At 38.5% G+C, this 22,268-nt stretch overlaps 1 protein-coding gene across 4 annotated transcripts in view; it reads left to right on the top strand.

The window, feature by feature from the left end:
• Nucleotides 1–22,268, top strand: part of LOC132295576 (helicase-like transcription factor CHR28) — a 68,212-nt gene that overhangs the window by 42,672 nt on the left and 3,272 nt on the right. For all 4 annotated transcript variants that reach the window (XM_059793875.1, XM_059793874.1, XM_059793873.1 and 1 more), the window contains exons 12-14: nucleotides 3,865–4,086; nucleotides 11,886–12,440; nucleotides 13,422–13,631. In XM_059793875.1, coding sequence (XP_059649858.1) covers nucleotides 3,865–4,086; nucleotides 11,886–12,440; nucleotides 13,422–13,631 — 987 coding nt within the window. The remainder of the gene's footprint in view (nucleotides 1–3,864; nucleotides 4,087–11,885; nucleotides 12,441–13,421; nucleotides 13,632–22,268) is intronic.

Raw genomic sequence — 22,268 nt, 5'->3', positions numbered from 1 at the left:
CATCCCAAACCACCATTTCCATGAAGGATTGGAAATAACATGCACAATACTATCCTTATCATTGCAATCAGATATGACTTTAGAAAGAGTTATTCAAAACGACATCGTAATGCAAGGCAAGTTCGTGTGTATATTCATCCCCAAGAAAGGAGGAGCGTCGAGGGACTTTAGACTTGTTAACTTGGTGGGTTGTATCTATAAACTCATAGCCAAGGTCCTTGCCTTCGTGATTGAAGGATGTTTAGATGGTATCATCTCGGATTCCGAAAATGCGTTCATTGGTGGCTGATAGATTTTGTATTATGCTCTTATTGCTAACGAGACTGTGGACTCTGCACACTTGACTTTAAGAAGGCTTATTATGATCATGTGAGTTAGTTTTCTGCTTTACTTATTAGAGAGGATGGGATTTGGGGTGAGGTGGAGGACGTGGGTTGAGTTCTACATTTTCTCAGGAAGATTCTCAGTCCTTGTGAATGGCTCCTGGACTGGTTTCCTTAGTAGCTCACGGCGTTTGAGGTAGGGAGACCCACGTTCTCCTTTCCTTTTTATCATTGTGATGGACGCTCTCGGTAGGATGATGAGGAGGCCAGTCGAGTTGGGCTTCATCAGAGGCTTCATAGTGGGTAGAGATCAATCTAGTCAGTTGGAGATTTCCCATCTGGGTTTCCTCCCAGGCGACATATTTCAGGTGTGTTTTGATTCGGTTTCAGGCTGTATCAGGTCTTAAAATCAACGTGGGGAAGAGAGTGCTGGTGCCGGTGGGGAAGGTAGCAGAGATTTCTGCCCTGGCGGATATAATTGGTTGTGCAGTTGGCTCTTTTCCCATTTCGTATTTAGGGTTGCCTTTGGGGTCATCCTTGAGGAGAGTGGGTGGATGGGACCTAGTGATTGAGAGGTACTAGAGGCTTACGGGGTGGCAGTAGTACCTTGGGAAGCTAATGAAGAGTACACTACCGAGTCTCCTTACTTCCTACTCTCTTTTAGGTTCCTTTATCGGTGGCTAGTAGGATAGAGAGGATTCAGTGAAATTTTCTTTGGGGTGGTATGGGGGAGGAGTTCAAGTTTGGTGGGAGCTAATTTGTATGCCCATTCAGTTAGGTGGCTTGGGGATTAGGCCTTTGGTGCCTTTCAATAAGCTCTGTTAGGGAAGTGGCTGTGGAGATTTGGGGTGGAGAGGCAGAGGCTATGGAGAATGGTTACTTCTTGCAGATTTGAGGATGAGCAGGGTGGTTGGTGCTCTTGTGAGGTGAGGATCCCAGGCGGGTTTGGTGTTTGGAAGTTCATTCGGAATGGGTGGGAACCGTGGGATGAATTTTCAAAACATATCAAATTCAGAGTTAAGGATGGTAGGGACATTTGCTCGGAGGATATCTGGTGCCATGATCACTCGCTGGGTTGTATCTTCCCCAGACTATTTCGGATTGTTGTGGATAGGCATGCCTTGGTGTCTGACTGTTACTGATTTGATAGCGGTAGGATGTCCTGGGATGTGCATTTTTCGAGGCATTTTCAGGATTGGGAGGTTGAGGACGACATTGAGTTCTTAGAGCTTCTGTACAGCCAGGAGGTTGTTGGTGGAGTGACTGAATCTCGAATGTGAATCCTATATATTCTTAGGGGAGATTTGATGTGCGCTCTTTCTATAGAGCCCTTTAGGTTTTCCTGGGGCTTTCTTTCTCGTGGAAGGTTGTGTGGTGGATGATGGTCCCCCTTAAGGTGGCCTTTTTTTCTTGGGTGACAGTTCTGGGGAGGATTATGACCCTCAACAATTTGAGGAGGAGACAGATTGTTCTCAACCGGTGTTTCATCTGCAACAGGGATGAAGAGACGGTTGATCATCTTTTGCTGCACTGCCCGATAGCTAGGGATAGTGGGGGTCTGGTCTTAGCTTTGTTTGGGGCCTAGTGGGTCAGGCCTCGGAATTCGATATGGTTGATTGAGGCTTGGAGATGTAGTACAGTGGGTTCCGAAGCCCGTGACTGTTGGAGGGTGGCACTCTTGTGTATTTTTGGTGGTGCTTTTTGAGGGAACGGATTTGGAGGTCCTTCGACGCTGAGGAGACTCTTATTGGGGTGCTCAAATTTTTTAATTCTTAGTTCTCCTTTTTGTTGGGTTTCTGGGAGGAATTGTAAATCCACGGAGGAGAATGCACATATTGAGAGATTAGGGGCCCTATTCGGCTCTTCTTTTGATTCTGTGGGCTGCGGCAAACTGTATCCATGAGCAGTAATTGGGGGCTAATTTTGGTGTTTCAAAGTGCTTGGGTTGAATGATGAAGGTAGTGAGATTGTAAAGGATATTAAATGGGTGTAATCAAATCTTTTTGTGGAGTTTTAGAAAAGTTTAGGGGAAAAAAAAAGAATCAGAAAAAGTACATGAAGAAGCTAGGTATCACATCTAGATCCTCCTAGTCATCACATATGGGGCTAGAAGCCTGAAATTACATCATGCAGTTGCAGAAGAGTTTCAAAAGTTTTTGAATTATTTCTGATCTCTACTGAACTGTAAGCATTACGTAGCTATATATCCGTAGTTAATCTAACTCTAAAATGTCTAGGACTCAATATTGAAAAGTTAAGATTCACGTCGACCTACGAAATCAACAAATAAAGATCCAGTTTCACAATTTAACTAAGCAGATGACTCAGAGACGACAAAGCACAGATAATCTGGGTATAAGAGAAATGCCCTAACTCTATAACAGGAGAAACAGAAGTCGTTAGAACTTGTGGCTTCCTAACCTAAGCTAAATATAAAATAGGAGTCACCTAGATAATACAAGTTCAAAGTGGGCCCTATTTGTAAGAATAAATATCTTAAGATTTTTCATTTTTCCTTGGGCTTCTTATATTCTAGCTGAAGATTATTCTGCCAAAAGTTCTCTGTTCCCGTGGCAAATCTCCACAACCATTTTTCAGAAAAGGCTTTATTGTATATAATCTTCTTATTGCTGAACCCTCTTCTTGCACCAAGCAGTGTCCCAGATGATGTCTAAACTCCTACAGCCCATCCCGGAGAAATCTTTGTCATCTCTTCAACATCTTCTTCACAACTTGTACAAACACGTCACAAACTTCTCTTGATGGGACTTAAGATCAGTTTTGCCTCTTGTAACAACAAGTTGTCCCTCGAGACTCTTTTAGCCATTCTGAGACAACGAGGAGACAAAACGTAAATTTGCCAGTTTTCCAAGGAATTTTTTATTGGCTTAGTCTTCCAAAGTTGGAAGAATTCCTTGGTTTTTTCCAATAATGTTTTATTTTTTGTCTTCTAGTTAGAATTTTTCTTTGACCCGGCTATAGAATCAAGATGTTGCTGACTCTGATTTATTTAGAATGCAAATTTTTAACTTCTACTGGCGGTTAAATGACTGAGGCATTGAGCCAAGATGTGTGTAGGATGTTTTCAATTGTAAATGAAGGACCTTCACATACCACATCATTAACAAACATTAGAGTCAACCCCATAATAATTAATAATCATGGCTATGTGCCTGTAGCCTTATATTCATCTTTTCAAGTATATTGTGAGTTCTTTCTTTTTTCTTTTAGCTTGTGTATCTTTCCTTAATTTCTTGACTAATTATTGACTGAGGGTAAAATTTGTAAATTGTATGTTTAAAAACAACAATGACATCAGTCAAATGATAGGTCAAATGTCTTGTATTTTCTTTTGTTGCGTGATGAAACTAATTTTTCTTTAACTCGAATAATTCCAATTTTTTTTTTTCCTTTATAGTTTAACTGTAAGAACTATCTTCAACCTTCCGAGTATGGTTTTGAAAATTCTTCAGGATCAAATGCAGGTTTATCTGCTTTCTGTGATATTCAGTGTATGAATTTATGTATCTTCTTCTTGCAGGCATATGCTGCTGCTGGTACTGTGAATCAAAATTATGCAAATATCCTATTGATGCTTCTGCGCCTTCGCCAGGCTTGTGACCACCCATTTCTTGTCAAAGGATTCAATTCTGACTCTGTCGAAAGGGTTTCCTTGGATATGGCAAAAAGTCTTCCAAGGGATATGCTGATCAACTTATTGAATCTTTTAGAAACAAACTTGACTATCTGTCGTATATGCAATGTAAGTTTTTGTTGAACCTTCTTTTCTTGGGTAGTGGTTTTCATTTTTTTTTTTTTTTTTTTAATTTCCATGATAACTTGTTCTTATGCTTGAGCTACTACAATAATATGCATGGATTAGACGCCGTTACTGTCTGGCATGGTTTTTGTAAGGCCTTTGGTGGGTGATAAGCAACTTTTTTTTTCATAATTGTTGTTGTATTAAGCTCAAAGAATCAACAATAATACAGGAGCACAGAGGGCATACCCTCAGAGAGCTGAAAAGGAAAACTACTACGATCATGTGCTTTAATGAATAAGCTCATTTCCAGTACATAAGCACCATACCAAAGCAGAGATTACAATTTAATGTCATTAAAATTAATTCTCTGAACATCGCAAACTTCCAAGAAGGCAGTCCTTGCCACTACCTCTAAGCCCATGCTGTTGGAACTATGTAGCCTGTTATTCCTTTCCCTCCAAATATACCATAGACCAGCAGCAAACAGACTTTGTAGCTGTTTTGATTTCTGATACAAGTTGTCCATCCAACTGAACAAATCCCAAACTGTCAGCACATCATGAAATTTGCTAAGATCCCAGCCCAAAATCCCACCCAACCAGCTCCAAAAACCTTGAGAGAAAGGGCAAGTAACAAAAACATGGTCTGTATTGTCCATACTATTTTGGCAAAGTGTACATCTTGAAACCAAACAAACTTTTCTTTTCTGCAAATTACACATAGTAGGCAGCCTATCTAACAACACTAGCACAGCTGTAATGGACCATCTTGGCCGAGCCTTCCCCCAACACAATTTAAACCATGGCACCACTATATCAGTAATCCTAACACAATTCCAAGCATTTTTGAAATTGAACTTCCCTTAATCCCACAACAATTTGTCCTCCCCACCTTTAATTTCCACATTCTGCAAAAACTCTTTAACTGCTGCCATATTTTCACTTTGCAAGCTATGAAAATTCCACTCTCCATGCAAGATTATTGAACTAACCTGAGCATCCCTTTGAACCTGCATACTTCTGGCCACTCTGGCCAAATACAGCACTGAATAATTGACCATTACACCATGGATAAATGAAATTTTTTGTTTGCTGGCCATCCCCAATCACAAAATTAATATTCTGTTGCATCACATCCCTCACTGCTACCATTGATTTCCATATAGGAGAGCTAGACTGCCGGACAATCACACTCCAATAGTTAGTGTTTTGAGAATACCTGAATGTAAACCAAGATATCCCCAATTTATCTTTGCTATTTAAGTAGTCCCAGGCTAACACACATCTAGCAGTCATTTGTAGATCAGATAACTTCCTTATCCCCAAACCTCCTCCTGTTTTTTTTTTTTGTTTAGTAACAGAATCCCAATTGAGAAGATGCATCTTTTTCATATTTTCTTACTTCCCCAAAGAAAATCCCTACACTTCTTCTGTATTTGGTTAATAATTACCACTGGGATATCATATATACTGCACCAATATTGAAAAATGGGAGTAATCACAGCTCGAATAAGTTCCAATCTACCTGATAAAGAGAGAAGTTTTGTATTCCAGCAAGCAATTTTATTTGATATTTTGTCCAACAGATCCTTGCACTGAGACCTTTTTAAACCATTTGGACACAAAGGCAAACCCAGATATTTGATGGGGAAATCATCTTCAGTACACTTCAGAACCTGCAACAGCACCTGCTTTCTTCTCACAGCTCTAGAGAACAGAACCCTGCTCTTACCCTGATTTATTTGCAGCCCAGTTAAATCGTCAAATCTTCTGAATATACCCTCTAGGGCAGTTGCATTATGAACTGAAGCCTCGCAAGCCAAAATAAGATCATCTGCAAAAAAAATATGACTTATAGGCCTTTGATACTTCACCACAGATTTCAACACGGCAAGTTCTTTTCTTTGTACAGCATCAGCAACCGAAGTTGAAAATAATTCAGTGATCAAAGTAAAAAGCAAAGGGGATAATGGACAGCCTTGTCTCAACCCTCTCTCTGGATGAAAAAATCCTGCAGTTGATCCATTAAACAAGATAGAATATCTTGAGGATTTAAAAATAGCTTCTATCAACCCAATCCATCTCTCCCCAAAACCATACTTCTTTAACACTGTCACCAAACCTTCCCAAGAAACTGAATCATAGGCTTTCCTTATGTCAATCTTTAAAGCCATAGCTGGATTTCTGGGCTTGTTGAAGTCCCTCACCAGTTCATGAGCCATAATAACAGCCTCTTGAATTTTCCTGCCCTGTACAAAAGCACTTTGCTCCATTCCAACCAGTTTTGGCAGAACCAGAGCCAACCTATTTGCCATAATTTTAGTAATAATCTTATACAAAAAATTACAGAGAGCTATAGGCCTAAAATCTCCTAGTTTTGCAGCATCCCCCACCTTTGGAATCAAAGTCATGAAGGAGCAGCTTACCCCCAAAGGCATAATTTTTTTCTCAAAAAGGTGTTGAACAGTAGCAACCACCTCCTTGTCCACTACAGCCCAAAAAGTTTGATAGAACCTGGCAGGGAAACCATCAGGTCCTGGTGCCTTGTCAGGATTGAAATTCATCACCACCTCCTTTACTTCTGCATATGTAACTGGCCGTTCTAAAATGTCATTTTCTGTGTTGTTCAAAATTTGCCTAGTAGTTATATCACACACACCTTCAGAAGATATTTTTGAGAAAAACTCTGTGTAGTAGTCAACAAACCAACCACTAATAATCTTAGGATCAGTTGAAACCTCCCCTTCCTCATTCTCCATTTTAATGGTAGCATTGAAATTCCTATGTTGTTTCAGCTTTTGGTGAAAATAAGAAGTACATCTGTCAGTATCCCTTAACCAATTCAATCTAGCTTTCTGAGCCAACATAATTTCTTGATCAGCAAGAGCAGCTTCATAATCTTCTGTAGCCTTTTGTTCTTCCTCCAGCAACCCATCAGAAGGATCCTTTGGAAGACAGTCCTGGACTGTTTCTAATCTCAGTGTAGTCTTGATGACCCTGTCTCCCAAGGGATATATGGATAATTGAATTTTTGTTACAACCATGAATTTTGATGATATCTAACAAAAGCAATCTACACTCTGAGCTTATACGTCCTTAAAAGCATGTCATGCAGGGTACTTGCATGGGGTGTGTTGGTGTGGTTTTCGGCCTCGTCTCATTTTATTTTCAACTTTGCTCAATTTAGTGAGCACAAGGAGTACAATTGTGAACGAGGGTAGTTGTAGTATTGCCACATGATATTTGCCTCGCTTGCAGACAAGTCTTTGGGTGAGATTGCTTATGAATGATCGACATAAATGCGAAATAGTGTTCTGATAGTAGTAAGTTTAAGCTTTTTTAATTGCTTGTGGCCAGCTCTTTGGACCAACATGATAAGTCAAGGACCATAAACCAAGGCTCTCATGTAGAGTTAGCACAAGGTCATTGAGCTAGACCTAGTAGTGAATAGGTCTTAATTGCTTTATTGACCGAGTTTAACTATTAAATTTTAACTAAATTATCAATAATTTGAAGTATAAATTGAAAAAATAATCATAAAATGACAAAACTACTCAATTCATTGTGCAATGATCATATAACCATCAAATATATAATATGATAGCAAGGATATTTTACAGTTCCTGGCTTTACTGTATGGCAGCAGTTTGGTGGAGAGGAGGAGGTTGAGTGGATCTGTATAGGCAGCAGCTCGACGTCCGCTCCTATAGGAGACTGGTAGATTTGTCGGCATTTCAGTTCCTTGGAAGGCTATTTGGTGTACTAAAGTCCCGCTAAAGGTGACATTTTTCGGATGGATGGCAGTCTTGGGGACGATTCTGACGATCGATAACCTGAGACGGAGACGACAGATTATTGTAGACTGGTGTTGTGTGGGCGAGAGGGTTGAGGAGGCAGTGGATCATCTTCTCTTGCATTGTCCAGGGGCTAAGGAGGGATGGGACTTGTTTAGTGCCCTTTTTGGTGTGAGTTAGGTCATGCCTTTTTCCACGAGGAGCATGCTTGAAGCTTAGAAAGGATGTATAGTTGGAAAGCTAGCTTGAGGTGCTTGGTGGGTTGCCCCTCTTTGCCTTTGGTGGAGCCTATGGCGGGAGAGGAATAGAAGATCATTTGAAGGGGAAGAAACCCCTACTTGTTTCCTCAAATTCCATACACTTGGTCGATCACATAGCATGCTTGAGGCACTCCTCCATTGAACACATCTTGCTTCAATTCTATGATTAACATGCCTATGGGTGGGTACGACCTACGGCAGATTTGAGGTCCGCACATTCCATTACCATTTGATGGATGCTCAGGGATGCCCTTTCCTTGGAAAAGGATTTGGCATTACTGAGCCCCCCTGAAAGTGGCCTTTTTTGGTTGGACAACTACTCTCGGGAGGATTTTGACCGTTGACAGTTTGAGAAGGTGACTTCAGGTTTTTGTTAATTGGTATTGTATGTGTAAGAGGGTGGAGGAAGTCAGTTGATCATCTTCTTCTTGATTGCCCCCCAGAGCTAGGGATGGTCAGGATATGCTATGTGCCATTTTTGGGATCCAGTAGGCCATGCTAGAGCACCCACTGGCTTGATTAATGCTTAGGGAGGTTGTCATGTGCGCCGCCAAGTCAGAGGTGTGGAGGTGATGTAGGACAAAATAGCAGCCTCGAATAGTTGAAATAAATAAGAGTTATGGCTGAAAGTTCAAATGAACAGGTTTGGGGTTCAAGAGGCGTTGGTAGAAAGAAAGAATTGAAAACAACAAAAACCTATTGGAATCTCACCAATAGGGTCTAGGCATTACACCTAGGGAAGGCCTCACACCATTAGAATTTGTGAATGACTCGCAAAGAAATCTCAAAGGGTATTTTTTATTCATTCATCGACTGCCTCACCAAGATTACATTCTACCCCTTTTATAACATTCTGTGAGTGCAGCTCGTTACCCTTGGAGTACCCCATAATTAAAGTAATCAAAAGTTGACTCTATAACATAATAAAAGTAATCACCCCATAGTTGAGGCAATCAATATTTGACTCTAGGATTACCCCATAATTAAGGTAATCAATACTTACCTAATAGCATAATTAAAGTAACTAAAAGTTGATCAAATCTCCCAATTATTCAAAACTCCATTTGGACCCATATTATCTAGCCTATGCCAGCTCGAATCTTAGAATCCTCCTTTTGGTGCCTTTCATACACCTTTAAAGATTTCTGCCATTGATCTCCATAAGGAGACCCATCCCCAACCGCCCTCCTCCTCCTCCTCCTATGCTTGTGGTGGGCCTTTTGGAATGAGAGGAATAGGAGATACTTTGATGGAATTAGGGGGTGTTTAGATATTCTTTTGTGCATAGTTTGAGGCTATAGTTTTTGTGCAATTGTTATGGGTTGCGCCCTCCTTTTGGGCGCTCTTCAATGAGTACTGGTAAAAAATAATAATAATAAAAAATAAATAAATAAAAACATCATTTTCAATTTCGCCCTTTTTGTGAATTATCTAGTCTAGGCAAGGAAATTGTCTCTCTTTTGGTATATCTTGACTCTAATTCAATTTCTTATATATATTAATAAATACAACTGATTTAAATTAGGCCCACCATCTTTATTTTCAAAAACAGAGAGTCAATAGTGCATATTCCATAAAAATATATATATATATATATATATAGAGAGAGAGAGAGAGAGAGAGCTCTTTTTATAAAATAAAATATATGTATATATATATATAAAAAAAAGAATTAACACATATAAGATGGAATCTTACCTAACCCCTCTTTCTCTCCCCCATCACTCTTTTTCAATGACCACGTCTTTTGCTCCTACCGGCCATTCTCTCTCATCCCCCTCTATCTTCACAATTTAAGATCTACAAACACAAAAACAAAATCAATTTTACACCTCCATGCCCCCATTGTTTCCGGCCGTTCTCTCTACTTCCCTCCATCTACACAATTTTCACATCTATAAATACATCAAACTAGTTTCGATTTTAGATATATATATATGTATATGATACCATGTTGCACTGGTTTGGCTCCCTTCTCAACTTCTTCTTTGGCTCTCTTCATCTTCTTCCTTCACTACTTCAGGCAAAAGAAGTCCGGTAAAATAGCTCAGTCAAAGCAGCCGGGAGTCTCGAGAAGAGGAGGGCAGACCTCGATTCATGGGAATCAGATCTGTGTGCTGTGTCCGATCGGTGTCCGGCGGCGTCGAATATATTAAAAAATAAAGGACACGGTTAGCGCATGTCGGACAAGTGTCCAAGCATCGGACACACGTGTCTGACACTGGTACGTCGATCCTAAGTACCATGTCAGTGCTTCGTAGATCCTTGGTATAAGAAATTTACTTGTTTTTCTCACAGTTGCCCTTATTATGGTTACAGTTTCATCGTACATGGGCTTTAACTTGTGAATTTATCTACTTTTGAATCCTTAATATTCTAAAATTCACCATATTATTGTTAGAGAGTTGTATTTTATGTAGGGGTAACTTTGTCTTTTCATTTCTTTTAGTTTGTCAGCCTTTTGGGCATTTTTATTATTGTATTCTTGTATATTAAGTTTTACGATTGAATAATACAAACAACTGGTTCTCTCTCTTCTTCTTTATGTGATATTAGCACTTATATCGCCAGAGACTGTATAATAGGATTTCACCAATATATTAAAACCGTAGGAAGATCTCTACTATATTATGTCTCTAGGCACCTTAAAGTAGGATTTCTTGAAATCTATTACAACCAAATGAAGATCTGTGTTGTTCTCCTTGTATCTTTCCATTAATATACTCAATAAGTAAGAGCTTTCATCGTTGACCTTCCTGGTATGAGTCCACAATTGATTGTTCAATACTACAATTTCATGTTTGGTCGTTGTTCAACAACTCCTACAAAATTTTATAGCATGACTCATTAATTTGATATTTTAATGATTCGTACAACTTTGAATACTTCCCATAGTATTATAGATTAGTACTAAAATGGTTCTGTGCCACCATGACATTTTCAAAGTTATTATCCTATTGAATAATTTTGTTAGCCAAGTCACACCATCATGTGAAAATTTCCAAGCCTCAATGGGATTCCATTCTGTCTTAGAGCCCTTCTTGTTTTCATATTCCTGTCCTACACTTTCCAATGCACAACCTCCAAAACAAAATTTGGATTCTCCTTTCCAGCAGAGTGCGCAATTTAGTGGGTAGTTGTGCTCCCTATGTTATATGAAGAAGCCACAACTAATCTGTCATAAACAAGTTTAGAAGGCATTTTTCTAATTTCTCAGTTACAGAGGCTGAAAGGAAGCCAATAAAGAGCATCCTTTTCCCCGATGTCCTTTAAATTCTTTTTTTCTTGAAGAGATTTAGCATTCTTCACTCTGAATGCATCCCATGACCATATTTGTTGCTTATTCAATGGTAAAATAGTGTTTGTTTCTTAATTTCTTACTCTTTTTTTCTATGACATTGAAAGTATATACAAGCAAAAAAGAAACAACATGCTAAGACATAGTTGTTAAAGGTGTACCTCGCTCTAGGCTCATCATACCACAGAGTGCCTCATTCGATGCCAGGGAGGCCTCTTCAATCAGGTGCACTTGAAACTATTAGATGTGCACTTTTTCTAGTAATCTCCAGTCTCAAGATAAATGACCCTTGAATTATATCACACGCACTTTACTTTACTGAACTCCATGCCATATGTTGCACCTTGCGCTTAGGCTATGGGACTTTGGCGCCTTAGCATGTAAATTAATTAACTGTGTTAACATATGACCCTACGACGTAATTTTGTACTATCTGATTCTTTTACAGGATCCACCTGAAGATGCGGTTGTTACTATGTGTGGACATGTTTTTTGCCGTCAGTGTGTATCAGAGTTTTTGACTGGAGATGACAATACGTGCCCTGCATCTGAATGCAAGGAACAACTTGGTGCTGATGTTGTATTTTCTAAGGCTACTTTAAGGAGTTGTATGTCTGACGATTTTGATAGTTATCCCTCGAGTTCGTTTGAGTTTGCTGAGAAATCTATAGTTATGCAGAGTGAGTATAGTTCTTCTAAAATCAGAGCTGCTCTTGAGATTCTCCAGTCACATTGTGTATCGAAGAGTCCAAGTTCAGAACCGTGTAGTTTGGTGCGTTGCAATGGAAATTCTGGTTTTAATGCTGAAAAAGTCACAACAGTACACTTAGACTCACAGGCTGAAGGACCAATAAAAGCTATTGTTTTCTCCCAGTGGACTAGCATGTTGGACTTGGTAGAATTTTCATTAAACGAGTCATGTATACCGTACAGGAGGCTAGATGGTACTATGACTTTGGGTTCAAGAGACAGGGCTGTCAAAGAATTCAACACTGATCCCGAGGTTTGACTATTTCATGGAAGTGTGAAATTCATCATCAATTTCTTTGAAATCATTCTTGAATTTCGTTTAAAGTGTGAATTTGGTCTTTAAAGTGGTATCTAAGCATTACAGTTGGAGTATAATATCCAACTCTAATTAGAAGTTTATCCCATAGGCTATTATAGCAGGCATATAAGTTGTCTACTTGCGTGTTATATTCTGAGTAGTTCAATGTTATGTAACATACTGATGCATCATAATTTTGTATTGTTAGACATACTAGATCACCAAAAAGAAAAAAAGAAACGTATTAATTTTCCTTTGTAATGTATCAACTTTTATGTCTGTACTGTGGCTATTGACGATTATACTTTCTTCTTTTTCCCTTTTTTCTGGTGGGTTCTAATTAGGAAAACAAGAAAACAAGCACCACAGTGTAGAAACTGAAACAGAAAATAAAGAACAAAGAAAAAGAATCTAATAAATGATCAAACTGCAAGTGCTCATTGAATTAGCAATTCAATAAGACTTACTGAAAAAAATAAATAAAGTGAGCAATTCAATAAGATAGCTCAGATATACCTCTTCTCCGAGCTCTTGGAATTGGAATAAGTTCGGTAGCAGATCACAAAATCTTGGAATCTTGTAAAGGAGAGAAATTGATTATGAACTTGGAATCTTGTAAAGGAGAAAAACTGATTATGAACTTTGTGAAAGTGAAATTTGGAATATTAATGATACCTACTGTGTCATTTGGTACAATAAATATTGTTTGATGCCTATGTATCATATTGTGTGTCATACAATTTTACAAATATGTTGGGTCATGAGGACCCACTTACAATCTCGGAGGTTTCTGGAGATAGTATTATATAGATGTGCTTTGTTCTGGAACCATGGCATTGCTAATTTTGATAATATGCTCCAATTAGCTTAACTTGGTGTTTACTGTTATCATCCAGATTAAACTTCTAGTCTTTAAATAATTCAAATATTTTGCAGGTGACTGTTATGCTGATGTCTTTAAAAGCAGGAAACCTTGGTCTAAACATGGTTGCTGCTTGCCATGTTATCCTTTTGGATCTTTGGTGGAATCCAACTACAGAGGATCAGGCTGTTGACCGAGCACATAGAATTGGACAAACTCGTCCTGTTACTGTATCACGGATCACTGTTAAGGACACAGTTGAGGATCGGATATTAGCTCTGCAGGTATAAACTTTTACCCTTTATCTTGTTCTGCATCAAGTATGGGTTTTGTTATATTTGTTCCTAAGTCACATAAAGTGGGAGCGGGGGCAAGAACGAGTGTGGGAGACAACAATTAAATATTTTGTTAAAGCCGGCGTGTCTTCGGAGCATTGGTATACGTTTGTGCACTAATGTATACCTCTACGCACATATATTTGATCTTTTTTAAAATTTCTACTCCATGTGATATTTATGTTTGTAATGATGTCTTCAATATTATAGTATATATATATTCTTTAATTTTTATTGTATTCAAGAAATATGTGCAATTTATTAATTAAGAATATGGTTCTAATTTTATAAATGAATTGGTTAATAAGCACCACCCTAAAAGATCGAGCCTTTTTATGTAAATATAGTAATAAATGTATGGGCTATGTGCAGAATGTCCCTCTCCAAATAACAGAGGACTTAACTTCTGGATTAAGTTATTGATAACTTGTAGCACCTTCGCACAACAGAGGAGGGTGGAGGAGGGAGCTAAAAGGATTTTATTTATTTATTTTATTTTTTCAACAACCCAACTCTCAAAGTATATTTATCAGGACAGTGTTCTTTCTTGGCCTTCTTTCCCTTGTCTTCTTCTTCTTCTTCCTCATTCTAGCTGCCGATACTCAACTTCAGATTCAACATTTGTGATAGAAAAATAAAAATTCTAGGGTTAAGTTGTTGGAGGGCTGTCAAACAATCAAAAACTCATAATCTAAAATGATTAGATGCATGGGAGATGAATTTGAAAATTCCAAATATGAAATCACAGATAGTAAAAATTGCGTTTGCAATTGGTTCAGCATCCACTTTCAAATTGTAATTTTGTGCTCGGAACTATGGAGGGGCGCCTTTGACTGGTGAATGTGTGACTTGGATAATTTCTTGATGGAATGTGACCTAATAGGCTGATACAAATTGTTCAGGCTGTGAAGGGATCAGACTTTCTTCTGGCGATTCTTTTTAATTAAAATATCTTCATCATACTTCTCATCATTTTTATGACTTTCCTTATTAGTTTTCTTTAGTTGGCTTACAACCTGAATTATTACTTTTTTATATTCACTCAATCCTATCCTTTTATACTACTTTCACTTTAGTAATTCTAAATGTAGGAATAAGGGAAATTAAAGGTTTTCATTTTAACAGATACCACAGTTGACCATTTTGCTATTGTAGATCGTTACAATAAAGCGAGGAGGATTGAATAAGTTGTAGGACTTAAGCAAGATAAGTGAGCTGAAATGCTTGTTATATTAATTATAAAGATAGGAACATTCAGTTTGGCATATTATCTTTTTTTTTTTTTTTTTTTCCTGACAATACTAGGCATATTATCTACTAACTCTTGTGGAAATTATTAGAAACTAGTGTAAGATGACTGTAACGTTAGATGTTTTCTTTAAAAAAAATGTGCGTTTTCCAAGTGTATGTCTTGCTTACGTGGGGTGCTTAGAAGATAAGACTAGAGATACACATAACCTTTCGTGTATATATATATATATTTCACAAGTGGTTGCTTTCGGGCTTGAACATGAGGACTCATCCAGAAGAGTTATGACCCACTAGTTGTATCCATATATATTTTCTCTGAATACTGAGTAATTTAAAGTAATCTTCCTAAATTTAAGTAATTATAATTTTATATTAAATCGTGTTGAGTGTCATGTTAACAACCAGAGAGTCGTGCAAGGTCCATGATGTAAACCGGGGGGGGGGGGGGGGGGGGGGGGGGGGGGATGAATAAGGTTGAATTGATTACACTTTTTAACTATATTTTGAAATCAATCCTAAATTATCATTATTTTAATTTCAATTCATAGAGAAAAATGAAGATGATTCAAACAATAGCCTGCAATAAACAGATAAAGCAATGGACGCAATTATTTACGTGGAAACCCAAGGGAGAAAGCCATGGAACCTAGTCTAGGAAAATGGAATCCACTATGAGAAAGGAAGTTTACAACGTTAGATTAACAGTTCCCAAAATCCTAGAAACCCCTAGTTACCACCCCGACACAGATGACGCCAAACTTTTCTCCGAAAGTCTCCAGGTTGTTTGTCCGCTCATCAACAGACTTTGCTCACAGATTTGCTTTTCCACCAATGAATTAGTCTCAGCCACTTGTCATCAAGGACTTGTGATTCAATCTTTAAAAATGAATTGGAGGTTGTGTTGAACTCTTTGTGGTGTTTGTTGCTTGAAAGAAATAGAAGATCCTTTGAAGGAAAGGAAAATCATATTGGTTCATTGAAGTTCTCCATTCTTAGCACTCTTTTTTGTTGATCCTAGGGAGAAATTGTAAATCCTTGGATGAGCTTGTAGAGTTTTTGGATTTGTTGAGGGTGTAGGGGCACTATTTGGCCTTGTGTTGTTTTTGAGGGATGCGTTCTCCTTTTGAACGCTTTTAATGATTATTACTTATCAAAAAAATAAAATAAGTGATAAGAGTGTAGTAGCTAAGTTGGTAGTGTGCTTGAGATTTATGCTTAATATTTCAGGTTCAAGTCATGGGTGCAACATTAATTGATCAAAAAATAAAAAATAAAAAATAAAAAATAAATGCAATAACAAAAATGTCGGAGCACTCTAGAGCTCACAACTCTGCTCTCTCAGTATGTATCCTGGATGTTCTTCTTTGTGCATTATATTCTGCCCTAGCATGATATATATATATATATATATTGGCCAGTGAAAACTTGTAAGAACATGGATTGAGGTGTTATTGCCAGTGCTTACAACCTAAGGTTTTGTTTAGTTGGAACCACTATATGTCATAGTGAATCAGTGACAATAATAATAAATTACTGTAATAGCTATTTTTTAGAAATGTTTACCATTTACTGGTTATCAATATAATATGTCATAAATATTATATACATTAATTATATGAATTGACATTTCATCTTTCACCTACTCTAAGTAAACCAAAAAAAATAATAATAATAATTCATCGTCTTTCATATGTCACATATATATTCACGGTACCTGTTTTCATTAGGAAAAGTGTGCAGCACAACCTTTTGCTTTTTACTTGACATTGTTGTCTTTAGGGCTACAAATGAACCGTGCTCTCATGAACAGTTTAGGCTCAATTTGTGAATAAGCTCGTTTAGTTGGTAAACGAGCCATGTCAAGCTTGATTTTCTAGTTTGTTTCAAAAGCGAGCTGAGCCTAAACATGCTTAAGCTCGGCTCACCAGGCTCGTAGACAAGTCAGCCCATAAGAAATTTGGGTTTGTAAGTTGGAGAATATTATTATAGGAACGATTAAAGCTTTTAATCACTCGGTGATCATCATATACAAAAATGAAGAGAGTATAATAAAGATATGTAACTTACCAAAAATAAAATAAAGATATGTAGCTCTTTGGGCTTTGTTTGTCGTGGATGTAAGCCCTAGTGACTGAATCATGTATATCCTTGTATTCTTCATTTTCTAATTTTGACATGGTATCAGAGCAGGTTTAGCACACCTTACTATATATATACTCTACTCATCTCGAATCTTTGGATCTGTATTTTGGTCGGATCTCAGGATAAACTCGTCTCGAATATCAAGATCAACTCGTCTTGGATCTTCGGATCAACTCGTCTCGAATCTTCGGACCAACTCGTCTCGGGACTCTAGACAACTTCGTATTGAGTTAAAATCTCTGTGCACCAAGTTACCAACACCCCGGGGGGGGAAGAATGATTAAAGCTTTTAAATCACTCTTTGACATAACAGTGATATGAGGGAATCAATCGTTGGAGTGATTTTAGGAATCTTTCCATCAATATCTTTTTCATATTTATCAAATGTTTATTTTCTTTCACTTATAAATAGAGGTTATCATTATATACAAAATTAAGAGAGTATAATAAAGATATGTAGCCCTTCGGACTTTGTGTGCCGTGGATGTAAGCCCTAGTGGCTGAACCACGTGTGTCCATGCGTTCTTCATTTTTATTTATCTCTTCAATTTTGACAATTGTATTAATGCTCGATAAGGTTAAATGATTAAGGCTCTAATAATGTAAAAGGCTTTTAATGAAACATATCTTTTTACAACAAATAAATAATAATAATATTTTTGAAGCCCAAAACATTTGTACCATATGATGCTAGAATTCTAATGGCTAGAATTAAACCCTACCCAACAAAATAGAGATCTTGCCTATGTCTCCCTTGATACCCTAAGCAACCGCCACCCACTTCGTGCCACAACCATCTCTTTTTTGTAGTTTCTACGGACCGATGCCGTGCTATTAAGAGTCTCTATTGCTTCTTTTGCTTGAAGGAGGGAATTTGGATGCCATAGCACAAGTGTACCTCCACAACACAACACAACTCCACTCAACTCAAAAAGCCTCGTCACAACTTTCGATTTGATTATGAGAATCCTGTTCTGACATTTTGCTGAGTTTAAAGTCAAATTTAGCTCTACCACACAGTAGAAATATAAAAAGAAGAAAAAGGAGAGAATTGTGTAAAGGCTTGAATAAGATGAATCATTCATTCACTGCTCTAATATTTATTGATAACTAGAGTACATGCTTATATTATAAGAAAGGAAACTAAATCAAATCTAAATCAAATCACAACATATTCTATGGCATATTCTATAGCATAATCAAAACTCTGCTGATATGGTAAGTCATTCCATAAATCGTGGCTATCATATATGTTAACATATGTATGGTCAAATCTCTGCTATTATGATAAGTCATCCCATAAATCGTGGATATCATATATGTATGCTAACACTCCCCCTCAAGTTGGTGCGTGGATATTTGAAACGCCAAACTTAGACAATGCATTCTCAAACACAATCTTGTTGAAACCCTTTGTAAGAATGTCTACAAGCTGCTGAGGGCTTGTGACAAATGGAGTGCAAATTTGACCAGAGATGATCTTCTCTCGAATGAAGTGACGGTCCACCTCTATATGCTTAGTCCTGTTATACTGAACGGGATTTGCTGTTATGCTAATGGTAGACTTGTTGTCGCAGTAGAGTGAGAATGGAAGCGACACTGGAAGGCACAAGTTTGTCATTAAGGTTTTCAGCCACAGCAACTCACATATCCCAAGAGCCACAACCCTATACTCTGCCTCTGCACTAGATTGAGAGACAACATCCTGCTTCTTACTTCGCCAAGTAACCAAGTTACCACCAATAGTGGTACAATAACCAAAGTTGACCTCCTATTTGAAATTGATCCTGCATAATCAGTATCTGTCCATGATTGGCAAACAAAATACCACGACCTAGACACCCTTTTAAGTAGCAAAGGATCCGAATAGCTGCATCAAGGTGAGGGGCACAAGGAGAGTGCATGAATTAACTCACGACACTCACGGCATAAGCAATGTTAGGTTGAGTCATAGATAAATAGATGAGCTTCCTTACAAGTTGTCGATACTGACCAACATCTGACAACAACTCCCTCTTAGAATCAGCCAACCGATGATTCTGTTGAATCGGAGTATCAGCAGGACGAGCCACCTTAATGCCCAAGAAGCAGAAAGCAAGTCAAGAACATACTTGCGTTGAGAGATGAAAATGCCAGCCTTGGAGCGAGCCACCTTAATGCCCAAGAAGTACCATAGGAGACCAAGATCCTTAATCTCAAACTGATGGCTAAGATAGCTCTTAACCTTAGCAATTCCGGTAGTATCATTGCCGGTAAGAACAATATCATCGACATACACAATGAGAGCAACTGTCTTACTGCCTGGATGGCGTAAAAACAAGGTATGATTAGCTGCACTTTGATGGAAGAGCATGGCAGTGCCAAAGCGATTAGACCAAGCTCGAGGAGATTGCTTGAGGCCATACAAAGAACGACGAAGACGACAAACCATACTAGAATGAGCAGGAGAATGAAAGCCCGGAGGAGGAACCATGCACACCTCCTCCTGCAAATCACCATTGAGAAAGGCATTCTTGACATCTAACTAAAATAGAGGCCAAGATCGAATTACAACAACAGAAAATAATACACGGATGGTATTCATCTTGGCAACAGGGGCAAAAGTCTCCTAATAATCCATGCCATAAGTCTAAGCATAACCCTTGGCAACCAACCAGGCCTTGTAACGAGCAACTGACCCATCTGGATTATGCTTAACTGTAAACACCCAAGGACAACCCACAGCCTTTCGTCCAATAGGAAGCACAACTATGTCCCAAGTCTAATTTTTCTCAAGTGCTTGTAATTCTTTTGTCATAGCATCACGCCATTGAGGTTGTGCTAGTGCATCTGCAACCCTAGAAGGAAGAGGAACCAAGGCAACAGAAACAAAAAAAATCCGATAAGAGGGTCAGAGAGCATAATCAGAAACAAAATTAGAAATAGGGTATGTACAAGAACGTTTACCCTTTCGAAGAGCAATGAGGCGATCATCAAGCGAAACAATAGCTTGAGAAGGCGGAGCTGGTGCCGAAGGAATAGGGCAATCGATTGTGGGAGTAGAAGCTTGTACCTGTTGTCTTCGACTATAAACCTGTGAAAAAGGAACAATTCCCCCTGTTGGAGGGGTATCATGAGGAGGAATCATAGAAGACGAAACAGGTAACGGTAGAGGAGTTGAAGACGGAAGAAGGTGATCATCCATTATATTCAATAGGAACCATTCACTTTGAGAACCATCTGAACCACTATAGTATGGTGTATGCTCAAAGAAAGAAACATCCATGGATATAAACCGCCGACGACTGGGAGGATGGTAACACCTATAACCTTTTTAAGAGTGAGAATAGCCCAAAAACACACACTTCAAAGCCTTGGGGTCAAGCTTTGTACGAGTTTGCCCCAACTGCTGAACAAAACACACACACCTGAAGGCTCGCGGAGGAATAAAAAAAAAAGAGATGAATTGGGATATAAGATTGAGAGTGGGGCTGCACTGTAAGAATTGCATCTCCCCAAAATGACTGGGGAACATTCATGCCAATGCAGATTGCTTTGGTTAAGTCAAGGATGTGGTGATTCTTTCTCTCAGAACGGCCATTACGTCGAGGAGTTTTAACATTAGCCATCTGATGCTCAATCCCAAATTCTGTACATAATCGTTGTACCTCCCGATAAGTGTACTCTGTACCCTGGTCAGATTTGAATTTTTTAATGTTACGACCATATTGTGTCTGAACCATTGTCATAAAAATTTTAAAAATGGTGTATCCCTCATTTTTTGTTTTCATAAGGTAAACTTATGTAACATGACTATGATCATAATGAACAACACGAAATATCGAAATCCAAGACTAGAAGTAACTGGGCAAGGAGTTAAGGACCCCACACATATGAATGAACAAGATCAAAAGGTGTTAGAGCAGATTTATTATTACTAGCAGGATAATTGGAACAAACATGTTTAGCCATATGACATGTCTCACAAGATAAATCTGACACTTGCACGTTACAAAATAAGGAAGGAAATAAATGTTTTAAATAACCGAAAGAAATATGTCCTAAACGCATGTGCCAACGCATAAGCTGGGCTTTATTAGATGAAGAGCGTTTGGTAATGCTACTAACAGAAATAAGATTTGTAGTCAATTGTGGAACATGAAGTGTATCTGACAAAGTTAATGAAGGAGTAACTGATATGTGACCCTTCCCAGCAATTGAAGATGGAGAGCCATCTACAAGGCGTACCTTGCGATGGCCAGAGCAAATACTATAAGATTAGAAGAGTGAGGACATACCAGTCATATTGTCTGAAGCACCAAAATCAATATTCCATGGTGTCGAAGATGTAGATACGCTATGTGCAGACGCAGTAGTACCTGAGTGGGCATAAGTGGAGGTTGGCTGGGATAATGCCTCCATTTGGTTGAAGAATTGCTTGAACTGGTCCAAATTAGCTTGAGTTAAGGTAACTGTGGCAGAAGATGTAGAGGTAGAGTTGTTAGGAGGTAACAATGAGACTGGTTGTGTAACAGAATGTGCAAAGGGTCGAGGCTGTTGTTTCTGTTGCGGTGGGCGTCCATGTAGAGCATAACAACGAGATTTGATGTGACCAATTTTATTGCAATTGTCACAGCGTCGGCATTGTTGTCCCGGAGGAGGACCGGTGGTAGAGCTCTGAAATGACTGGGATGGTCAGTTGCTGAAAGGTTGGGAACCCGAACTGCCATAGCAGAACGATCAGCAGAAGCAACACTTAATGGATGAGTCCGACGGCTCTCATCTGACAACACATAGGAGTATGCATCCTCAAGGGTAGGGAATGAAGATAAGCCCAATAAATGAACATGAGCATATTCAAACTCGTCGTTCAACCCGGCAAGAAACTGAAACACTCGATTCTTCTCCACAATCCCTGTATTTAAAAATGCATCATCTTGTTCCTTCCAAGAGTGGAAGGAATCATAATATGACATCTCCTCCTAAATAGCACGAAACTTGGCGATGTAACCTGAAACTGTCAAGTCATCTTAAGAAATCCTGGTGATATCTCGCTCCAGCTGGAAAATTCGTGCATTATTCTGCCTTTGACAATAAGTGCGTTGAATTGAATCCCAAATCTGCTTAGCAATCTTCATAAACATATAGCCAACAACTACGTTTGGTTGCATCGAATTGACTAGCCAAGACATAACCATAGCGTTATCTTGTGGA

The sequence above is a fragment of the Cornus florida genome, unplaced genomic scaffold (genome assembly GCF_030987335.1).
Source record: "Cornus florida cultivar Cherokee Brave unplaced genomic scaffold, ASM3098733v1 CherokeeBrave_3.0.0_Hap2_Chr02, whole genome shotgun sequence".
NCBI classification, from domain to species: domain Eukaryota; kingdom Viridiplantae; phylum Streptophyta; class Magnoliopsida; order Cornales; family Cornaceae; genus Cornus; species Cornus florida.
This window is presented reverse-complemented; position numbering and strand designations above follow the sequence as displayed.